Here is a 23,366-nt window from a genome sequence, read left to right as displayed (position 1 = left end):
AGTAGAAGCGTAGCTATCATCTAGAAAAAAAGTAAAAGTTGATATCTTTAATAACAAAAAAGTTATGGCGCTTTTTCGCAATTCTGAGACACCTGTATTTTTTTTAACAATTCTGACAGAGATTTTATTGTGAAAAGAACAATGTATCACAAGTATACACTTACATACCAAAAATATTAAAAAAAAAAAAGTTAAAAAACGCTACTAGCGTCTATGCTTAATCTCCCCTCACTGAAATCCAGTCCAAGAGGGAGTTTATTTAGATTATTTATAAAAAAAATCTTCGGAGTGAAATACAAAATTCTTTAATTATTAGTGGTTTGCCACCACATATGTTAGTACTGAAGGTTAATTGCATCGTTTTATCGATCAGAAATTTAAATACAAAGGAAGCATTAGTCAATGGAACAAGAATGCGCATCAAATTGATGCATCCTGATGCTATTGATTGCGAAGTTTTAACTGGAACCGCACGCAATAAGAGAATTTTGATTCCACGTAAATTTAACATATCTACTCTTATTTTACCATTTAACGTTGAAAGAACTCAATTTCCAATTACCTGCATTTGCGATGACAATAAATAAGTCTCAAAAACAAACATTCGAAAAAACTGGAATTTTATTGAGACAGCCAGTTTTTACACATGGTCAATTGTACGTCGCAGCAAGTAGAGTTCGATCATTCAATGGCTTGAGATTTTATATTTCCGAATATAACGGTCAAGGGCATTTAGCAAACGACGAAAGAGTTTTTACAAAAAACATCGTCTACACAGAAGTTTTGAATCATTAAATTCATATTGAAACTATTTTAAGTTCAATGGACAACATTTATTTGTTTAACCGCCCCGGCTTTTTTGCTTCAATAAAAAATATATAAAAAAAAATAGGAAGCACGTATTCTTTATTTCATTTTTTGTATAAATTTTTTATTTAAATTTTATATAATTTTAAAAAATGGGCAAATTAACTGTGTAGCCTTGGCGAAACCTGGCCAGTATAGCAATTAAAAAACCCAAGAAAATGTCAAAAAGACCGTTATCGTTTTTTAAATATGGCTTAGCCAAGCTATCCCTCATTTTTCCTATCGTTCGTATTTTTCCAATAACTCGAAAATTAATGCATAATGACGTGTTTGTACACGCTCGCAGCTGACGTAATAGAACAAAATTCAAAAAAATTATATGCAATGATTATAAAGGATGTTTTTTTTTTAATTTGGCGTCGAAGTAGGCGTTGGAGAGTCGATTGAGATCGCACCACTCGTGTAAAAGCGTAAGATTTAAACAGCTGATCCGTGATCCGTAACCTGTATGGTGCGTTCACAATCGACAGTTCGACGCCAAATTAAAAAAAAACACCCGTTAGGGGTATACTCTTTGATAAAAAAACCTCAATAACGTTCAAACTTAAAAATTTAATGAATAACGGTCGAATTTCGACCCCTGGGCGATTATTATTATCAAAAATGAAATTTATGTCAATCCTGCCCGGTGCGACCTAGTTTTTTTTAATTTCACAAAGATTGTAGAGCACAAATGCGTTGAAGATCCCCAGTAAGAAATGTTTAAATACGGGCCATTTGTCAGCCTTTAATGATTTGGGTAATGTATGACGGCCGACAGCAATGGGCTGTTCCAACAGTTCCAACCCTCATAAAAGTATTAGTAGTAGTACGTTATAAAGACGTTTCCAATATTGTTGTTTGGTACCACTATATCTCGCGCAGCGTTCGCATTGAAGAATCCGGTTCAACTCTGAAACATCCTCGTTACTTCATTACTAGAGATGTTGTCATTTTGCACAAAAAAGTCACAAAATATGGACAATCATAGCGGTACTGACTAAAAAATTGCATCGTTATGTAATGTAAACTATCTTTATTAAACTGACAGATTATATCTTGGAGAATTTCGTGTCGTGCCTGATTATCATGTGTCTTGACAAATGATACTTTCTCTTGAACTTTTTATCACATAGCGCGCATGGAAACTGAGGCTCTATCCCACACTCGTAGTTCAAGTGACGTCGAAGAGTCTCCGGATTTTTGTAACACTTGGGACAACGGACACATCGAAAATTTCGTCTCCATTCTGAAACATCCCCATCTTTACTAAAACTGCAGTGACCTCGCGCAAAAAATTAGACGAACATCGCGCGAACCAGTACGTTTTATTGGAGGAAACTGACAACAACAGAGAGACAGCGTGCGCTTGTTACACTTTTACTTAGAAATAAAATACAGTTTTGTACAAGTCCTTGTAGATGGACTCGAACTCGAGCTGGCGCTCTGGGTGTCGCCTCCGGACGTGCTTCTTCAAATCGTACTTCTGCTTCATCGCTTTGAAGCAGTAAATGCATTTGAATTTGTGTTCAGGTCCGCACTCGTACTTGACGTGGCGACTCAGAGAAGCCTTGTTTTTGTACGACTTGTTGCAATCCATGCATTTAAATTCTGAAAAAAGAACATCTCAGTATTGGGACACCAAAATCGGGTTCCAGTTTGTTAACCTCTTGACTACGAACTAGTGGAGCTTTGAAGACAGCGAAATACTCACTCACTTTGGTCAGTAGTGGTACCGAAGCTGGCAAGGTGGCAGATCTGGAAGGTTTCGAAGGTTCTCGCAAACAAACCCGATTGTTCAATCACAACTTTATTAAATGTTTAAGTCAATTAACAGTACAAAAACTCCCGGGGGTGCTTGAGACCCATGTGCGAGGTGAGCGACGACTTCTGCGTGAACCTCTTTCCACACAGGGTGCATTCAAACTGGGGTTCCTTTCCGCACTCGTGCTTTATGTGGCGCCACAAGCTCGCATAGTGTTTGTAGGTTTTCTTGCAGAAGCGGCAAAGAAACTTATTGTTGAACCTCATCCTAAGCCCTAAAACAATCACACCGTTAAAACCAGTCCACAACAGTCATCTTTCTGTACAAAATGAAAACAACAACAACTCCGCAAAACGAGCTTTATTTCGACGCTTCACTACTACAAATTACGTGTTTGTTGACGGTGTGGGAAGCCAGCGAGAACTTGTGAGCGAATTTCTTCCCGCAAACAGCGCACGCAAACTGCGGCTCTTTCCCGCACTCGTGCTTCACGTGGCGCCACAAGCTGGCGTAGTGCTTGTAGCTCTTGGAGCACACCTGACAGACGTGCCGGTCCGCGCGCCCTGAAACAATCGCTCTTGTACTGTGTGCCACAACGAACAGCTCGAAACCCGTTTAAAATAAACGCGACATGCGGAATATCTAGGCACTTCACGGGAGCTGGTGTTGGGTGGCGGCGTGTGCCGCCAGGGAGAATTTATGTGCGAATTTTTTGCCGCAACAGCCGCAAACAAACTTGGGGTCTTTGCCGCACTCGTGGGTCAGGTGGCGGCGCAAACTGGCGTTGTGTCTGTACGATCTTGAGCAAAACCCGCACCGGAATTTCGCTTGGCCTCCTACAAGACAAACACCGGTTAGAGACGGTCAAGAGTGGCGGTTGGGGGCGGCGAAAAGAAAGAATTTGTGCTTGGTGAGAAATTTATTGCGATCATGTCATCGAGTTAAGCCAGCGCGCTGCTCTTGGGGCGCTTCACGTGCGTCTTCATGTGTCTGGTCAGGTGACTCTTTCGCTTCGCCTGGTAGGGGCACTGGCCGCAGTAGAAGGAGGGAGCTTTGCCGCATTCGAACTTCTTGTGATTGTTCAAGGACTGCTTGTGCTTGTAGGACTTGACGCACACGCTGCACCAGTACAAACCTAAAAATTCACCAGTACAAGAACCTGAAGTGTTTTCGGGGTCGCAGTCGTAAACCTTCACCTCTACTTCAGACCAACTAATACAAGAAAAGATGTGTGACTCGAGAACTATTTATTCATAAAACAAGCAATATCAAAACAACTTTAGATTGGTTCCAGAACCCAAGGGATTTAAGTGGATTGCACCTGTCTCAAGCCAACTTGGCTAGTTTCTTGTGGGAATTCATCATTCGAGCTTTGGCAAATTTGAGCCAAAGCTTGACCGAATTGGCCACAACCAAGTCGTTTTTTTCGCTACTCGGAAAATTTACTTTCGCCGCTTCTGCAAGAAAGAGCAGAGTGACAATCTGGTGGTATTGGTTCGTCACTGGTTACCATAGATGACGTTCATCACGGTGGTCTGCTCGAAGGACAGTTTATCTCTGCCCTTCCAGTTGTACAAAATGGCAACTTCGTTGCTGATCAAGAATTTTAAGATTCTTCGAGTCAAGGACTCGATGCCGGATCCACCAACGGAAGCGAGTCGCGCTATCTAAAAAATATTTTTCGAAAATTGTCAAATCGATTTTTTTTTGTTACCATGTAGTCGTTCAAGGGTCCGTTGTGACCCAGCTGAATGTTAAAGTGCTGGAATTCCTCCAGAGTTTGAATGGGAAATTGGGGTACATGTTCTGGAGGAATCAGGACTTCCTGGTGCACTCGTCGACTTGTCCTCAACAGTTCGTTCAAAATGAGAGAATGTTGTGCCAAGTATTCCAGCACCGTCCTTCTAAACCCTGAAACAAATCAGTTGCGAAAATCATGGGGTAGAAAACTTGTAGTCTGTGTATTTGACAGGACCTTCTATAATAAAAATAGAAATTGCAGCGAAAGTTATATTGCAAGTAGAAAGATTTCACATTAATGACAGAGGTGATTGGTGCATCAAGTAAAAGCAATGAACACAGTAATATTTGTTGCACGGTGGACAAGTCAGATGTGTCAATTTCGCGTTTCCGTCCATTTTGTTTTTGACAGTTTCGCAGCATATCCGGCAGCGCTGACGCCCCCTAGCGACGACGAGCCGATGCTCACCACCTGAAATATCTTCTGTCAGTTGCCAGCAAAGGACAGGAATAACTTCAAAGAGGTGGTACAACACTGACCTGACCCGTTCAGGAGCGACTTCTGCAAAAGTTGAGCGTGTGTCGATCACGCGTATATTTTTGCTTAAAGTAGCGCGAACAGTATGGACACCGAAACTGGGGCAGGGCACTGCTGTGGTCTTGACGAACGTGTCGGGTAAGATGGTTCTTGTTTTTGTATGAGCGGCCGCAATCGTGGCACTGGTACCTCACCCCTAAAAAATGCACCCCCATTAACACGTTGAGGAGAGACACTTCCACTCAGACTTAGATTGGCAAGCAAAGAAGTTTAAACGAAAAAAAAAGAGTGCGTGCTTAAGACCGCATGACAGAAATAAAAACTTCTATGATGCTCGTTACTGATTTTAAGTAATATGTACCTATTCTATAAAAAATATATCATTATGAATAGTAGGTACTTGGAGGAATAAGGAGCAAGGCATAAATAATTAATATTATTTAAATCCAATGCTGTTTTTAAATAAACATCAAAAATCTCTATTTTTCCATAGAAACTGCAAATACGTCTGCTTTTAGAGGTACACTCTGGCAAAATTTGTGAGGTTAGGTTTGGATGTTTAAGTTTTATTTTCTTGACGATGATATTGAACACAAGTTTTTATAGCAATACCAATATCCTGTATTATGATAATTTGCCCATTTTCCTCTTCACATTTTGCTACACAAATTTTTCCAATAGATGAATTGTTGAAACCATATAATTGAGAATTACGTATTAAATCCTACATTCATCTGTAAGTTACAATATTTGTCGTGTCTTTATCGTTTATATTATATAAATCTATACAGGGTATTTCACGAGTGATAATGAGCCTGACGGAATAATAAATTCAACCCACAATACATTCTCAAAAAAAGCCGGACATTTTAATGACAGTAGCCAGCTTTTTTCGGAAATATAGTGTCGGTTGGATTTTAAATTACGTCAGGCTTATTATCACTCGTGAAATATCCTGTATATATATACAGTTACTTCTGCAGCTCTGCACTGAGGTCAGTCAGGTCACAGCACAACGTACAATGAAAATTTAAAACTGACAAGTGACGCACAGTTGATTGTTTTTCGCTCGCTCCGCTAAAAAACTCGACTCCCTTGCCGTATCGTGCTGCGAACGATTTTCGCTTGTGCTGCGAACGATTTTACCGTGTCGCATGAAACTAATTCACTGCCCGGGAATAAAATGTATGTGGCGCGCCTAAAGAAGTTTTCATTTCAAAAAAATGTATTACAACAGTTTAAGATAATTTGGGGGTTTTCTTGCTGTGGGCCTTGATCAGGTGCCTCCTCAGAGCGTACTTGCGCTCGAACTTCGCCCCGCACAAGGTGCACTCGGAGACGCCGCTGCCCTCGCGGCAGATATTGTAAAAGTGAACTCTCCAGCTGTTGCGGTTCTTGAAGATCTTGTTGCAAACGTGACAAACGACTTGTCCGATTCCCGAATCGGCATGGTCTTGGCGGATGTGGTAGCGCAGGTGGCTCTTGTGTTTGTAGGACCGGCCGCAATCGTGGCACTCGAACCTAGCCCCTAAAAATACATCTTTATTAACACATTCAAGACCAATCTGACAGTTGCCCCCGCACGCAAAGACGTTCAAAAAGCGAAACGTTTATTTTCGGAGGGGGCGATGAAATTGAAGAGAATTTCTTGCTCCGAGGATTGCGGACGGATTCACTGAACACTGGATTTACCGCAACACGTTTCATTTACACGGCCCCAGGATACGAGCTCCGCTTCCATTTCAGTTTGCCGCCGGTGCTCAAATTAATTACATTTCGGTAGAAAATGTAAACCTCGAGCCGTTTCCGCTCGGCTTGCACCCCTGAAAGTGTGGAAACCAGGATTGAAACAGCACTTGCGTAACAAGATTTATTTCAGATCAAAAGTTGTGCGTCCTGTTGCGAGGTATGCAGGAGGACTCGGCGTCGGCGTCGTTCTTGTCCCACTTGTGTATCGTGATCAAGTGTCTTCGCAGACTGTACTTGCGCTCAAAGTCCAGACCGCAAACTGTACAAACGCAGCGCTGGTCGCTGTTGCCGCATTTATTGTAAAAGTGAACCCGCCAGCTATTGTGGTTCTTGAACACTTTCTTGCAAACGTGACACCTTACCCTGCCTGAAACGAGAAAACGAGTTACAGAAAGAACGAGAGAGGACTGGATTGACAAATCAAATAAAACTAGAATCGTGGATTGAAAAATATATTTCCGAGAAGTAGGGTCAGAAGGGAGGATCTGTGGCCGTGAGGGTGGTGCTCTTGACCACGACCCCGTGCTTGGAGACGTAGTGAGTCCGCAAGTTGTACTTCCTCTTCGAGCCGTACTTGCACAAGTGACACGAGAAAATCGTCAGTTTGCCGCAATCCAGCGAGGTGTGCGCCCTCAGAGTGTTGGGGTTCTTGAACGCCCGTCCGCAGTTCGGACACCTCACCCTTAACACATCTGAAAATAGATAAATGAGTGGCGGCTCGCACACACCCTTCTCAAAAACACCAAATAAAACACTCGATCCGTCTCATCTAACATTTATTACTTTTACAAACTACTCTAAGTACTGTAGATCCCCAACAGAGCTTTGATCTTGTTCTCCATCAACTGATGCTTCACTATGTAGTGCTTTTTAAGAGTGTACTTCCTCTTGAAGACGGCGTGGTCGCACAAAGTGCACGAGAACGACAACGACTTGGAGCAGTCCAAGTAGTAGTGGACCCTCCAACTGTTGTGGTTCTTGAACCACTTGCCGCACTTGATGCACTCCACTTTGGACACGTCTGCAAAAAGAGTCACAATGTTAACGCTCCGTTCTGAATCGGTCGACTTGCTGCAAGGGCGACAATTAAAACATGTGCTCTGCTCAATCGATTTATTGCCGTTCAATTAGTAAAGTGGTGCATTTTGTGGCGCTGCAAAGAGTGTCTATGTCTGAAGAGGCGGAAGCACGTGTCGCACTGGAATTGCGGAGAGACGTTGTTGCACTCGAGCCGGAGGTGACGACACAGGGTGGTCTTGTTCTTGTACGTGCGCTGGCAAGTCGGACAAGTGTGTCTCACTCCTAAAAATAAATCAGTTAAGACGGAGCGAAAGGAGACGGTGCGAACTCTTCAGTTCAGTACAACAGTTCTTACAGCATGTCTGGGAAAGTACAAATGACTATTTCATTACGACTTCTTTTATTGGAAATTGTTTATTAAGCATACAAAAACTGAAATGTCTTTCAGTCGAAGCGTCTACGAAGGGTATAAGTACACTAACATAACCTAACCTCTTATTCGATATTTTCATGACTTTAACTTAAACGGTCATGCTAAAGGGATTATAACTTAAGTCTAAATAAAAGAAATACACTCACATGCATTAAAAAACACCAGGTAATGTGCTGCGAGTCAGCGCCATGTACAAATGTCAATAATGACAGTTAAGGCCAAAATGGCGTCAGTGCGATGGACAAATGTCAAAAATGACAGTTAACACAACCCAAATGGAAGTTCGCAAGATTGTCATCGGGATTTGTTATGTACACTTGTACGACGAGGTTATAACTAATAGTTAACTAAAATAATGTTATACGTCGTTGTTAAAATAGTAGGCGATTTTATTTGTGAGCAAATGACGTAAAAGCGAACCATCTTCTTGTGGGAGTTCTGGGTGACACTCTCGTCTCACGTAATGGCGGTTTAGATCGTCTCTGCTCTCATAATATTTGCTACAGTTGTCACAGACGTATAGAGTAGTACCTGAAATGGAGAGAAATAGCAAATAAAAAGAATCGAATAAGAAGGAGAGAATCGAATGAGACACTTTGGTTTTACTAAAATAGTTTATATTCTCATCAAAAAGTGATACAGTGGAATAAAAAAATACTTCTTAGGATCTAGACTGTCATGTCACGATAAAAAAATACATTGGAACAAATTAAATGTAGAAGGAAAGCACAGAGAAGCGTAGTTCTCTAGGAACTGAGTAATAAGGCACTAACGATAGGACTACGACCGTGCGGGCGAGAAAGCTGCGCTTTCTTGTACACTCTAGTGAAGATTAATGTCGAGAGGGGCGAGAGTGTGGAACTGCACGTCGGCGTAGTCGATCACTTTGTGCATCCTCTCCACGTGCCTCCTCACGTGCATCTTTTGCTTGGCCTTGTACGGACAGTGGGGACAGTTGAATTGCGGTTCTTTGCCGCACTCCCACTTCTGATGGTTCCTCAACGAGCTCCGCAGCTTGTAAAACCGGCCGCACTCCGGACAAGCGAATCTCTCGTCGCTGTTGAAATTCTCCGACCTTCTCAGTACGGACATCAGAGATTTCTTTTTCAGTTTCTCGGGAATTATGGAAATCGACGGTTTGATTTTCGGAATGGGTTTAGGGGGGCGGTGCTTGCCTGGAACAACGTTCCGTGTTAATCCCGTTAGAGAGAAGAAGTCGAGGCGAATAACTTTATTGGAAATGGTTCTAACTAGCAACAACATGGCAACAAACGAGGCGAGCGGGGACTTACCCTCGGCTACTAACTAGAGTACAAGATTGTCAAGTGCTTCCCAATCTGTTGGCAAGTGCAACGATTGAGAAGCCACAGTTAAATTTATTGGACTTATGAGTCATTGTATAAGATGCTTCGGGAGCACTTGTATCTGTAGTGTCTGACTAGGTTTTTCTTTTCGTAATAGGTTCGTCCGCAGCGGCACCGAAACTGGCCGAGACCTCTAGGTCTTCTCTGAATAAACAAACCTAAAAGAAAAAAATCGACGATGTATTACTAGTGACAAACGAAAGTTCCCAAAACACAACACACTGGTATACGGGACAGCGAAATACAAACAGAACAGTCAGTTTTGTACATATATTTGTAAACAACTTAACAATCCTGGATACACAGGGTGTTATTGAAAGTTGGACAGATATTTTAACCACGAGCTACTGGCTTCATGTAGAACTCGGAAAAAATATCTAAAAAATCCTGTGTCAAAAAATAAAATGACATTTATTTTTTGAGCTACAATTTTTTTTAAATTGCTTTTACTTTTCTACGTTGTCCTACAACCTCGTAGGTAAAATTTCGGCACATTTTAAAAATACACCCTGTATATCATATTTTATAAAACGTACACCAATGCGGTTTCCTTGTTATAAAGCATATTTCCTATAGGTTACTTCGCATTGGCGTACATTTTATAAAACATGATATACAGGGTGTATTTTTAAAATGTGCCGAAATTTTACCTACGAGGTTGTAGGACAACGTAGAAAAGTAAAAGCAATTTAAAAAAAATTGTAGCTCAAAAAATAAATGTCATTTTATTTTTTGAATTTTTTAAATATTTTTTCCGAGTTCTACATGAAGCCAGTAGCTCGTGATTAAAATTTCTGCACGCATTTCAAAAACACCCTGTATTATAAAACTGAAATAATGTACATTGGTAACTTATGAGATCGAGAGAGCAAGAAATGAGTTACACCAGAAAGAGCCGCTTTAAATGAGCTGGTGTTGCTTCATGTGTCTCTGCAAATGGTGTTTGTAAAAGTAGGCAGCGTTGCAAAAATCGCAAAAGAAGCTGCGGTGATTCTCGCAGGAGAATTTTAAATGCGTCATCATGGCCTTTTTGGACTTGTACGGCTTTCCACACCTCGTACAAGGATAAATAAGACCGACTGCATACTTATAATTATCTGAAACAAACGACATCAATGAAAACGGTCAAAACGCGCCCCGAAAAAACGCCACAACACACAAACACAGGCCTCTACGCAAGCAAGTGAAGACATCTCTTTGGACAACTTTATTACGGACAAACTACAAAGTACTGTGTGTGCGGACGTGTCTGCGCAAGTTCCCTTTGATCTTGGTCTTGTAGGGACAGGTGGCGCAGAAATAGTTGGGCTCTTTGCCGCACTCGAACTTGCGGTGGTTGTTGAGCGAGGACTTGCGCAGGTACCACTTGTCGCAGCTCGGGCATCTGAAGGTGGCGGGGACGGCTAAAAAATACAAGTGGTGAGTGCGGGAGCTGACCCAAAACGAGGCGAAGCGGTGAACTACACTAACCAAGTTCGGGTGCTGTTGCAGTTCCATCGGTCCTTTGAGAGAGTGAAGGGTAAAGAAAGGACACGAGTCTATGAAAATAATTTATTGTCTGTTAGATGTAGATCTGGTGGCATTTCATGTGCGCGTTTAGGTTGTATTTCTGGTGGAACTTCTTAAAACACAACGGGCATTGGAACCGCGGCTCTTTGCCACACTCGTAGTTGATGTGGCTGTTGAGGTGATACTTATACTTGTAGGTTTTGTTGCACCTCAGACAGGAGAGCCGTCGAGGACCTAAAAACGCAACAGTCAGAACGAGATCTGGGCGAGGGGAGTGTGGAGTGGGGTGAAGAAGAGACTCGGTTAAGACAAAATGCAATGTTGTTTAATCAGTCAAAGTTACAATTGTAGTTTCACTGAAAGTTCTTAGAGCGCGCGGTTTTTTGGTGGCGGCTTTTAATGTGAGAGTCTAAGTGAGCTTTCCTCCGTCCTCTGTAAGAACAGTAGGTGTAGGGGCACTTGAAGGTCGGCGGTTTGCCACACTCGAATGTTTTATGCTTATAAAGGGACTGTCTGAATTTGTAGGACTTGCCACACATGAGGCATTCGAAGGGTCTCGATTCGGATAGTTTACGTCGGTAATAACAATCTGAAAATCGGGAAATTTATTAGAGTGTGACTCGGCAAGCGTACAATCGATAAGAACTAAGGAGTAGCGACAGAAGCAAAGAAACCAAACCAAGAGAAAAATTAACGTAACAAGTGTCTATTCGCTATGTGCAAGTTGAGATGACTCTTCCTTCTTCCAATGTAGGGACAGTTCAGATAAGGACATTTAAACGACGGCAGCTTTCCACACTCGTACTTAACGTGTCTGTACCTTGAAGCGTAGTGGCTGTAAATTTTATGGCACTTGGGGCAAGGGTAGTGACCTGGAAAAGAAAACTTTATTAGGACCAGATTTACAAACAAATCGAAATAAGAAGGTGCGGCGTGCAATCAAACAGGCGCTACGTTTCACAGGTTTATTCACACAAAGAAGAGACTTGCGGGACACCACAAAGAGGGCAGTTTTGCATCGTGCAAGATGGTCGATGAAACAGAGCTCTGCACGTTACTGCTACGTGAACATTTTGTGTATCAGAGACATGTGCTTCTTCAGGGTGCATTTTCTTTTCGCCACGTAATGACACTTGGGGACTTCGCACTTAAAGGACGGTTTTTTGCCACATTCGAACTTTACGTGGCGGTTTCTTGAGGCGATGGTGCTGTAGCTGCGTGGACATTGAGGACACGGATACACACCTCCTAAAATGGATCGTGTTAGTGATTACGTCGGTCAATGTTGAGGAATCGGACAGAAGACAAAGAAGCAAAATTATTTAAAAATTATTATGAATGAATTCGGACAGTTTTAGTGTTGAATATCATCGACGTTCTCTCTTTGGGAGACATTTTTTTTTCAGATAAAAATGCTTAAAGTATTTCAAAAATTCCTAATGCGAGAAGACACAAAATTTGTTTATTTATGTAAGTGCAAGTTGTTATTTTATTTGTAAAACTTGAAATAAATTATTTATGGAATTTACTAGTTTTTCTCTGTTTCCAAAAATACTTACCTAAAACAGTTTTGCGATTATGGTTGTGCAGAGGGAAGGCCAAACATTTTTTTTTATAAATTCAAAAAAGAAAAAGAGAAAGAAAGTTGTAATTAACTCACCCAGTACAAAAAAATGCATAGATAAATTAATTTAAAAAATAAAATTACAAACAAGTAGAACAAACTGATAAACATGTGGAAACGCACAAAACTTTTAAGATAAAGAAATTTATTACAAGTACGACCTTGCGATAGTGGTAGATGCAGACAAAGAGAATAAAGCAGCCTCAAAAAATATACAGTTCATTTTTTTTAATCAGCTGTCAAAGTGTTGTCAAGTTGGTATGAGCAATTGAAAGTGCATTTCACAATATAGGTTGGCAACGTCGAGCCGTGCAAGGTCATCGGCGCTGTCATTGCGCATAACTGTCATTTGCGTTGAAAAATTTACGCACAAAATTTGAAAAGGTGCCTTCGTAGTGCACAGAGAGTGAAAAAATGGTCCTGATTCGGTACTGCGAAGAGTTGAAAGGTGACAACCCTGAATTGAGTAAAAAGGCGATTTGTGAGAAAGCTTCAAACATATTCAATTTATCGTATTAAATACCTATTTTCTAAATTCTCATTTATTTCCGTACATACTTTTCTAAAATAGATACGTTGGACGTCTGCAATCATATGTGATGGCTTTAAAACGACAAAATGTATTCAACCCCTCGAGGCCTTAAAACCCTGGCTGCGCTCGTGTTTTAATCTTGTCCCTTTTCTTACCCAGAAACGAGTTGCATACAAAATTTTATTGTTTGAAACGACGTCCCTGAAGGTTCCAAATCTTTTAAAAATAGTTTCGCATTTGCTTTTGACAGTTTTGACAAATTTTTCAAGAACTGTCAGAAATGTAACGTTGAATGTGTTGTCTAGGGCAACGGTTCGTTATTTGCTCATTTTGCTTTAGAGCAGTTAAGAGGCAGTTTACAAAGGAGAAAAATGAGAATTTATGACAGTTGACAACAATAAATTAATTTATTTTATATTTATCATAAGCGCTTTATCTTAATCTTTGTGTACTACCAGGATCTACTTATTTTTTTTTTTAAGTTTAGACAAGAGACATAAAAACAAAACAGAAAAATCTGATAGTAGTTGCAGTTGTTTTTATTTTAATTTTTCTTGAACAATAAAAAACTGGAAATTCACTTCAGATAAAACTTTATATTTTGATACATTACCTTAGTAAAAAACACTGTATCTGTGTATCCCTGAAAATAACAAAAATCACATTTATGACAATCCTGATCGGTGCGACTAATTTTTTATAATTTGAAGGCCCCCAATAAGAAATGTTCAAATGCGGGCCAGTTCTGAACCTTCAATAATTTTAGTTATTTATGACGACCAACAGCAACGGGCTGTCCCAAACGTTCCAACCCTCATAAAAGTATTAGTACGTTATAAAGACCTGCATCAGACGTTTCCAATATTTTGTACTCCTACGTTCCAAATGTTTCTACTCCCACATTTCGCAAAAAAAGTTCAAACCGCCACAAAAACCCATTATTCGTCTCTCCTTTTTAATTCCGTTTCAGTTTTAAAAGCCATTAGCGTAACAGCTCAATTCCAGATTAACTCTGGCAGCTCAATAAACTCCTAGTTTCACTAACCCATTCCGTTTCCAACGAATACAAATTTGTTTTCGCCGAATCAGTACTCGGGAATCGACAAACAAGCCAAGAGCGTCAAACAAGCTTTATTACATGAAAAATGCGATTCGCTACGTTACAGCGCGAACGCAGAATGTTTGATGTACATGTGAGTCTTCAACGAGCACTTCCTCTTGGTGATGTAGTGACAAAACTCGCACCGAAACGTCGGCAGCTTCCCACACTCAAATTTCAAATGCCTGTTCCTGGTACTGACCGTACTGTAATTCCTCTGGCACCGCGGGCACGGGTACGCACCTAAAAATCAATTTCTCAGGTACTGCAATCTTCACAAAGGTACTATCGCACACGAAATAAAACAAAACACTTGTACTTTCAATATTTATTCAACTCGAGCACATCGAGAGGCACCTGGGGGTGTCTGCGCAACGTGTGAGACTTGAGCGAACTCTTTCGCTTAGTCATGTACCCGCAGTACTGGAAAGTACACTTAAACGTGGGTTCTTTGCCGCACTCGGTCTTCACGTGGCGGTCTCTGTTTCTATTGTGTTTGTAGAATTTTGGACAATTGGGACATTTGTAGAGTGGACCTATTAAAAAGAGCACAGTTAATCGGGGTACACGAGAACCAACTTGGAAACACACACAAACAAAACCGGTACTGCGGTACCCAGATCAAGCCGAAGAACCTGTGTAGAGTCAGATTTTTATTTACAAAATGAACCTAGGAAGGTCCAGCATGTGGGTCCTCCACAAAGGTACTACCGCACATCCCCATGAAATAAAAAAAAAACAATTGCACTTTCAGAAATGTTTATTCAACTCAAGCACATCAAGAGTGTCTGTGCAACACGTGAGACTTAAGCGAACCCTTTCGCTTAGTCTTGTACCCGCAGTACTGAAAAGTACACTTAAACGTGGGTTCTTTACCGCACTCGGTCTTGACGTGGCGGTCTCTGCTGTTACTGTATTTGTAGACTTTTGGACAATTTGGGCATTTGAAGCGTGGACCTATTAAAAAAAATTACAATTAATTGTGGTACAGTTGGTTGTAAAAAAAAACGGGAAACGAAAATTTTCCCAATGTAAATTTGGTTTCGTCCATTTGTCAATTAATTGTCTACTTGACAATATCTGTCAAATAATTTTTAAAAATGTCCTTGAATTTTGACATCAATTCTAACCTATCTTTCGTACGAAGTTTTTTTTGCAACTAACTGTACTGTCAGGAATGTTGTTTATTCAACTCAAGCACGCCAAGACTCACCTGGGGGGTGTCTGCGCAATACATGAGAGTTGAGCCAACTCTTTTGCTTAGTCGTGTACCCGCAGTACTGAAAAGTACACTTAAACACTTCTTTGCCGCACTCGGTCCTGACGTGGCGGTCTCTGCTTCCCGGGTGTTTGTAGAGTTTTGGGCAATTTGGACATTTGTAGAGTGGACCTATTAAAAAGATTACAGTTAATTGGGGTACACGAGAAACAACTTGGAAACACACACACACAATTGCGGTACCTGTGCTCAAAGAAAAAACTGAGTAGAGGTAAGATCTTTATTTACAAAATGAACCTATGAGCGTTTAGCATGTGGGCCCTCAAGGTGCACCTCCTCTTGGCTCGGTACGTGCACGAAGGTACTTCGCACTGGAACTGCGGGTTCTTGCCGCACTCGTACTTCAAATGGGTATTCCTCGACTGTTGGTGCTTGTAGATTCTGGGACACTGCGGACACGGAAACCCCGATCCTAAAAAGCCCACAGTGAAAACTGGGTACTCGCTGGTTCGACTGACAACGGTACAACAAGCTTGGCACTAACGCTAACAACAAAAACTGGACGCTCGTGTGGAAATGTTTTATTTGCGAGCTTCTACAGAGTTTTGCGGAAACTGTCGGCCATCTTTCGACGAAACAATGGAATGCCGCAGATACAGATGCGCCTTCAGCGACCCCTTTCTTTTGGTCACGAAAGTGCACTCGGGCACGGTGCATTTGAACGTGGGCTCTTTACCACACTCGTACTTGAGATGGGTGTTCCGGGATTGGTAATGTTTGTATATTTTTGGGCAGTTCGGGCATGGAAAACCGACGCCAAACCCTGAAAAGTGTGCAAGAATTAAAACCACGCCGGATAACCTCACATTTTTATTAAATCTAAATCGAGCGAGTCAAGGATTTAAGCAGTTGTTCTCAAATAGTGACGTTGTGTTTTTTGGACAAGTGGTTTCTCAGGTGAGTCCTCCTCTTGGCCATGTACGTACAGGGACTGACCATACACTTGAAAGTGGGGCTCTTTCCGCATTCGTACTTAAGATGGCGGTAGCGCGACGTGTAATGGCTGTACACTCGCGGACATTGCGGACAAGGATACATTCCTAAAACAAAACGAATTAGAACAAAGCGGCTCCACTGGTACCAACTACCGTGCAAAGAAACAAACAAAAGACGAGTGTTTATGGTTTTTATTTTATTGTAACGTGATATCTACATTAGAGGGTGTCTTCTCCGTACGTGCCTGTCCAGTGCAAACTTTCTCTTGGTACCATATGTAGCAGGTCAAAGTGCCACTATTCGTTTTGGCCGGGGTAGGAGGCCAAGAGGTCCTACTTATGCTCGCGGGACAATAAGATCGCTGTTCGAAGATCAGGAACAAGCAACACAACGCACGGCATATGACGTCGCGACGCGCCCACCCTGCCGTAACCTTTTTTGGGGACGCTCATTTCGAAATAATTCAGTTTGTTTGTGCCGTCAGTCAATTCATTTTGAGTTTATCGGTTCAGGGTTCATTTTTGTTTATCGGATCACTTTCAGTTTTATTTCGGTTTCGCTTTCAGTTTCACTTTCGGTTTTCGTTTGTTTCTTTCGCGGTTTCTTTAGAGTTTTCATTGTAGAGTCTTTGTGCCAGCCAGTTTTGGGGCGGCTGGAATCACACATGTTAGCCCCTAAATTTTAGGCTGAGGTGGCCTCACGCCTCTAGGCTGTCTAGCTGCGGCCTATCTATTCATCGTTCGCTTTTTTCTTCTTTCTCCTTTCCTTTTCCTTCAATCCTTCCTCTTCTTCTTCTCAGCTCGGGTAACCGTACGGCAAAGTTAATTCCGATTCCCTTTTGTTCCCGTGACTTGCCGGAAAGTTATCTTCTTCTCTTCTTTTCCCTAACCTTCTTCCTTCATCCTTGTGGTGTCCAACCTTTTGAGATCCTGCGGGAAATTGCCGTCAACATCTATCGTGTGTTACGCGTGGACTCACCGACACATTACCGCTTCGACATCCGGATTTTTCGATCGGTGAAGTCCAACGTAAACAAACCGGCGCCATGTTCGACCATCTGTCATTTAGCGTGCAAGTGTAGGATCGCCGGAAGTTGTCATCAAGATGCGCGGTCAGTACAATAACCGGGACGCCTTATCGCCCAACGGAATAAGGTCCAGATCTTTCGGGTTGATCTCCTAGAGCCGGGGGTAGCCAAAAAAAAAAAACCGATCGCGAGCGGAAATTAAAGAGGACTCGGTCGGCGACCGCCGAGCGGGCGGCAGGTGCCGCAAGTCGCGAGCTGCGAATCACGTGCGTGGCGTTCGGGATCCGCAATCATCCCTGTGGGTGGATTGCCGAACGCCATGGCGCTTATCGTCCGGCGCTGCCAGCCTTCGGGGCCGTCGAGGAGCCCGAAGATTTACCGTTTTACCGTTTACCGTTTTGCCGTGGTCGAGAAACCCCTCGTCATCTAGCGAGATAGAGGGGTAGTTCGAGCCAGATTACCGTTACCGTACCGCGAAGGAGAACCGGAAAGTCCTCCTTCGAATTATCGAGAAGCAACCCCTTTCAGCGGAAAGGGGTTGTTCTTTAGGGTCAGCCGGACCAGGAACGTTGTTCTTTAGGGTCAGCCGGACCAGGAACGTTGTTCTTTAGGGTCAGCCGGACCAGGAACGTTGTTCTTTAGGGCCAGCCGGACCAGTCATCGTTATTTGGGGCGATAGTTCGGACCAGGAACGTTGTTCTTTAGGGTCAGCCGGACCAGTCATCGTTATTTGGGGCGATAGTTCGGACCAGGAACGTTGTTCTTTAGGGTCATTCGTCGCCGCGTCGCTTTTAGGGTGATTGTTCACCAGGACTATCGTTATATGGGGTGATCGTCGCCACATCGTTCGTCAGAGTGGTCGTCGCCAGACCGCAAACCGTCCATTAAGGTCATCGGACCACGTACCGTTTCACCAAGGACTAAAGAAAATCGTCAAGGTCACACCACGTTACCGGCGTAAGATAAGTCGCACAATTTAATTGCGGATTTGCGAAAAATCAAAGAACGCCTCAAATATCCCGCTTCTCAATATTTAGAACCGTTTCAATTTGTAAAAATCTCGCATTTCAATAATTTCAAATTTTTAGAAAGACTTCACAAAGCTCAAGTTTTCAAATTTCACATTTCAATTATTAGTAGCAGTTCTTCTACTTCCAGTAAATTTGCAATTTTTTCAATTATAGAATCGATGTTAAATTTACGTTGTAAATTTATGAAAGCAGAAGACTGCGCTTCATTCTTGTTTCACGCATGCAACAGATTTTCCTTTCGTTTTTTTTTTTATCGGAGTTGTATTAATTTTAAGTTTATTCACAAATAAGTTACAAGGTCACCTGTAAAGGAAAGCTTTCTTGATAAGACCAGAATAAGGTATTGAATAAGATCATTAATGTGAACTGGTTCGAAATTTCAATTAACAAAATTACGTAGAGTAACGTTGCCAATTCCACGGACCAGTGCACACTTAAGTAAGCATTTCGAATTTCCTGGACTGTTGGACAAAAATTGAATAAACCAATTATTTAATTCGCAAGGAATTAAGTTCTTTCGTATTGACTCCGAAGCATCCGAGAAACTGAGCACTTGTCCCGGCAGCTGGACAAGCTTAACAACCAGCTCAAGACAATAGCTGCCTGGCGCCCATTTTTTTATAATCCGAACCCACGCCCTATGCCCCGAAAACCCCCTGAGAGCCCGGAGCTGTCACTGGCCAACTTATGGTCATACAAATATTGACGCCCACAACGTGGGGCCCGATTTCCCGACTTTTTGGAGCAACCACAAATTTTCGTTTATCGCTCATCTTCATTTTCGCGAAATTTGTAAACCAATTTGGGCCTCGAGGGCTCGCTTGCATTTGACAGCCACAAATTTTGACGCTTGGATTTTCGAGGGCCTGTCAAGTCAATCGAGCCGCCACAAATTTTGACGCGATTTGTTAGGGGTGTGATTTGTCAACTTTGTAGCAGTCACAAATTTTGACGATTTTGCTTCCTCGTTTGAATTCCGCAAATTTGGTCAGTTTGGCTCATTCAGCTTTGTTTATCGTGTTTGTGACTCAACTACAGATTTGGCAAGATCACAGATTTTTCATTGTTCAACAATCGGAGCTTTGGGTTTGGGTTTCAGAGAAATTTCAGTTTTCAATTTTTTTACCGTGTAAGAGAAGCAGGAATTTTGCAGAGAAAATTAGCGGATTGTATTCAGTCTTATCTCGTGTCTTCACAGATAAGAAATTTTTTGAGAACGTTATCGCGCTGCGAAACACTTTTTCGGGTGACATGTTTGTTTGAGTTCCATCCTTGTCGCACAATCGGAGAAACGGTGGACATTTCGCCAATGTCAAGGTCAGACACTCGAAGACCTCCAAGTGTCTCTATGAGCGATTTTTTTGCGGATGACGTTCCGTGGAATCGTGGAAAACGCTTCGTCGCATTTTCACTTTCCGTTTTCGAGCGCTGCAGCGAAAATTGCGTTGCATTTTTTTTCGTCGAATTTTTTGAAATGATCGAGACCAAAAATTTTACCGTGGAGTTTGTTCAGGAAAAGTTTATTTGAAAAACCCCATTTATGACATATCCCGAATTCGACTTACATCATACCGCAGTACTCAAGTACTAATTGACATTGAGATTCAGTTTTCAATCGTTTGATACGCGCAGATATCAACTAGCCATTTTGTGGCGGAATCAAAACTTTTCCATTGAACAAATTTTGACGTTTTTGAGAAGACTTCATCTTCGTTTTGTGTAAAAAGAAAAAGGCAACCGCGTTACCTTTTCTTTTTTCTTTTTGAGGAGGGGGGTAGTGTAGCAGGTCAAAGTGCCACTATTCGTTTTGGCCGGGGTAGGAGGCCAAGAGGTCCTACTTATGCTCGCGGGACAATAAGATCGCTGTTCGAAGATCAGGAACAAGCAACACAACGCACGGCATATGACGTCGCGACGCGCCCACCCTGCCGTAACCTTTTTTGGGGACGCTCATTTCGAAATAATTCAGTTTGTTTGTGCCGTCAGTCAATTCATTTTGAGTTTATCGGTTCAGGGTTCATTTTTGTTTATCGGATCACTTTCAGTTTTATTTCGGTTTCGCTTTCAGTTTCACTTTCGGTTTTCGTTTGTTTCTTTCGCGGTTTCTTTAGAGTTTTCATTGTAGAGTCTTTGTGCCAGCCAGTTTTGGGGCGGCTGGAATCACACATGTTAGCCCCTAAATTTTAGGCTGAGGTGGCCTCACGCCTCTAGGCTGTCTAGCTGCGGCCTATCTATTCATCGTTCGCTTTTTTCTTCTTTCTCCTTTCCTTTTCCTTCAATCCTTCCTCTTCTTCTTCTCAGCTCGGGTAACCGTACGGCAAAGTTAATTCCGATTCCCTTTTGTTCCCGTGACTTGCCGGAAAGTTATCTTCTTCTCTTCTTTTCCCTAACCTTCTTCCTTCATCCTTGTGGTGTCCAACCTTTTGAGATCCTGCGGGAAATTGCCGTCAACATCTATCGTGTGTTACGCGTGGACTCACCGACACATTACCGCTTCGACATCCGGATTTTTCGATCGGTGAAGTCCAACGTAAACAAACCGGCGCCATGTTCGACCATCTGTCATTTAGCGTGCAAGTGTAGGATCGCCGGAAGTTGTCATCAAGATGCGCGGTCAGTACAATAACCGGGACGCCTTATCGCCCAACGGAATAAGGTCCAGATCTTTCGGGTTGATCTCCTAGAGCCGGGGGTAGCCAAAAAAAAAAAACCGATCGCGAGCGGAAATTAAAGAGGACTCTGTCGGCGACCGCCGAGCGGGCGGCAGGTGCCGCAAGTCGCGAGCTGCGAATCACGTGCGTGGCGTTCGGGATCCGCAATCATCCCTGTGGGTGGATTGCCGAACGCCATGGCGCTTATCGTCCGGCGCTGCCAGCCTTCGGGGCCGTCGAGGAGCCCGAAGATTTACCGTTTTACCGTTTACCGTTTTGCCGTGGTCGAGAAACCCCTCGTCATCTAGCGAGATAGAGGGGTAGTTCGAGCCAGATTACCGTTACCGTACCGCGAAGGAGAACCGGAAAGTCCTCCTTCGAATTATCGAGAAGCAACCCCTTTCAGCGGAAAGGGGTTGTTCTTTAGGGTCAGCCGGACCAGGAACGTTGTTCTTTAGGGTCAGCCGGACCAGGAACGTTGTTCTTTAGGGTCAGCCGGACCAGGAACGTTGTTCTTTAGGGCCAGCCGGACCAGTCATCGTTATTTGGGGCGATAGTTCGGACCAGGAACGTTGTTCTTTAGGGTCAGCCGGACCAGTCATCGTTATTTGGGGCGATAGTTCGGACCAGGAACGTTGTTCTTTAGGGTCATTCGTCGCCGCGTCGCTTTTAGGGTGATTGTTCACCAGGACTATCGTTATATGGGGTGATCGTCGCCACATCGTTCGTCAGAGTGGTCGTCGCCAGACCGCAAACCGTCCATTAAGGTCATCGGACCACGTACCGTTTCACCAAGGACTAAAGAAAATCGTCAAGGTCACACCACGTTACCGGCGTAAGATAAGTCGCACAATTTAATTGCGGATTTGCGAAAAATCAAAGAACGCCTCAAATATCCCGCTTCTCAATATTTAGAACCGTTTCAATTTGTAAAAATCTCGCATTTCAATAATTTCAAATTTTTAGAAAGACTTCACAAAGCTCAAGTTTTCAAATTTCACATTTCAATTATTAGTAGCAGTTCTTCTACTTCCAGTAAATTTGCAATTTTTTCAATTATAGAATCGATGTTAAATTTACGTTGTAAATTTATGAAAGCAGAAGACTGCGCTTCATTCTTGTTTCACGCATGCAACAGATTTTCCTTTCGTTTTTTTTTTTATCGGAGTTGTATTAATTTTAAGTTTATTCACAAATAAGTTACAAGGTCACCTGTAAAGGAAAGCTTTCTTGATAAGACCAGAATAAGGTATTGAATAAGATCATTAATGTGAACTGGTTCGAAATTTCAATTAACAAAATTACGTAGAGTAACGTTGCCAATTCCACGGACCAGTGCACACTTAAGTAAGCATTTCGAATTTCCTGGACTGTTGGACAAAAATTGAATAAACCAATTATTTAATTCGCAAGGAATTAAGTTCTTTCGTATTGACTCCGAAGCATCCGAGAAACTGAGCACTTGTCCCGGCAGCTGGACAAGCTTAACAACCAGCTCAAGACAATAGCTGCCTGGCGCCCATTTTTTTATAATCCGAACCCACGCCCTATGCCCCGAAAACCCCCTGAGAGCCCGGAGCTGTCACTGGCCACTTTTTGGTGATACACATATTTGCAAAAGGTGCAAAAATACGACTTGACGTTCCCACAGTCGCGACTAGCGTGGGACTTCATCGACTTGTGGTTTTTAAAGCTTTTGTTACACTGTGGGCACAGAACTCTGGTACCCTCTGCAAAAAAAAAACAACGTTGAGGAATCTGCGCAAGAGGGCGAGGAACGCGAACGAAAACAAACGGCTAGAAAGGAAGGTTTATTCAAAAATACAACCACAGCCCTACAAAATGACGCTGTGGATTTTTGCCAAATGCTTGCGCAGGTGGATCTTCTGATATGCCCTGTAAATACAGTAGTCGCACTTGAAGAGAGGATCCTTGCCGCAGTCGTACTTGACGTGTCTGTTCAGTGCAGTCTTCGACTTGTAGCTCTTTCCGCAGTCTCCGCAATTGAAAGAACCTAAAAAAGGGTCTGGTTAATGCGTGCTTCGGGCCAAACTACGGTACGGCAATAGTGACAAGACCAGAAGCAAACTACGCATTTATTGACAAGTTCAAAATTTTTGCAAACACCTCCAAGTCTTCCAAAACGTTCTTGGGACTGGACAAAAGGTGTCTCCACGTCGGTAGTGGTGTCTGCAAGAGAAGGTGATGAAACTGAGACGAGAG

The 23,366-nt window shown here is 42.5% G+C and overlaps 3 protein-coding genes and 1 long non-coding RNA gene across 6 annotated transcripts in view; all 4 read right to left on the bottom strand.

The window, feature by feature from the left end:
• Window positions 1-2,212: 2,212 nt before the first annotated feature.
• On the bottom strand, window positions 2,213-4,532 carry LOC138129828 (uncharacterized; the record flags this gene model as incomplete). Its single annotated transcript, XM_069046170.1, has 3 exons — window positions 2,213-4,068; window positions 4,122-4,278; window positions 4,326-4,532. Coding segments are annotated over 3 exons (495 nt in total), but the record flags the coding sequence as incomplete, so codon positions are not given.
• Window positions 2,231-3,866, bottom strand: LOC138129915 (zinc finger protein 501-like). Its single transcript, XM_069046277.1, has 7 exons — window positions 3,856-3,866; window positions 3,570-3,823; window positions 3,328-3,447; window positions 2,995-3,174; window positions 2,687-2,885; window positions 2,565-2,623; window positions 2,231-2,457 (listed from the first exon to the last, which is right to left on the bottom strand). Exons 1-7 carry the CDS (start codon window positions 3,864-3,866, stop codon window positions 2,231-2,233), a joined length of 1,050 nt encoding a protein of 349 aa, XP_068902378.1.
• A 1,580-nt stretch (window positions 4,533-6,112) lies between the features above and the next one.
• lola (longitudinals lacking) overlaps window positions 6,113-23,366 on the bottom strand; it is an 87,546-nt gene continuing 70,292 nt past the window's right edge. The window contains exons 5-6 of one of the 3 annotated variants that reach the window (XM_069036551.1): window positions 15,433-15,609; window positions 14,962-15,176 (exon numbers count right to left, since the gene is read on the bottom strand). In XM_069036551.1, the coding sequence (XP_068892652.1) occupies window positions 14,998-15,176; window positions 15,433-15,609 (356 nt within the window). In that variant the 3' untranslated portion in view covers window positions 14,962-14,997. Of the gene's footprint in view, window positions 6,418-8,686; window positions 9,267-14,961; window positions 15,177-15,432; window positions 15,610-23,366 lie in introns of those variants that run through there. The other 2 variants (XM_069036563.1, XM_069036552.1) reach the window with 2 other exon arrangements.
• LOC138122349 (uncharacterized) lies at window positions 16,611-22,744 on the bottom strand. Its single transcript, XR_011156434.1, has 2 exons — window positions 20,977-22,744; window positions 16,611-20,923 (listed from the first exon to the last, which is right to left on the bottom strand). It is a non-coding gene; the product is annotated as an uncharacterized lncRNA (long non-coding RNA).

The sequence above is a fragment of the Tenebrio molitor genome, chromosome 1 (assembly GCF_963966145.1).
Source record: "Tenebrio molitor chromosome 1, icTenMoli1.1, whole genome shotgun sequence".
Taxonomy (NCBI): domain Eukaryota; kingdom Metazoa; phylum Arthropoda; class Insecta; order Coleoptera; family Tenebrionidae; genus Tenebrio; species Tenebrio molitor.
This window is presented reverse-complemented; position numbering and strand designations above follow the sequence as displayed.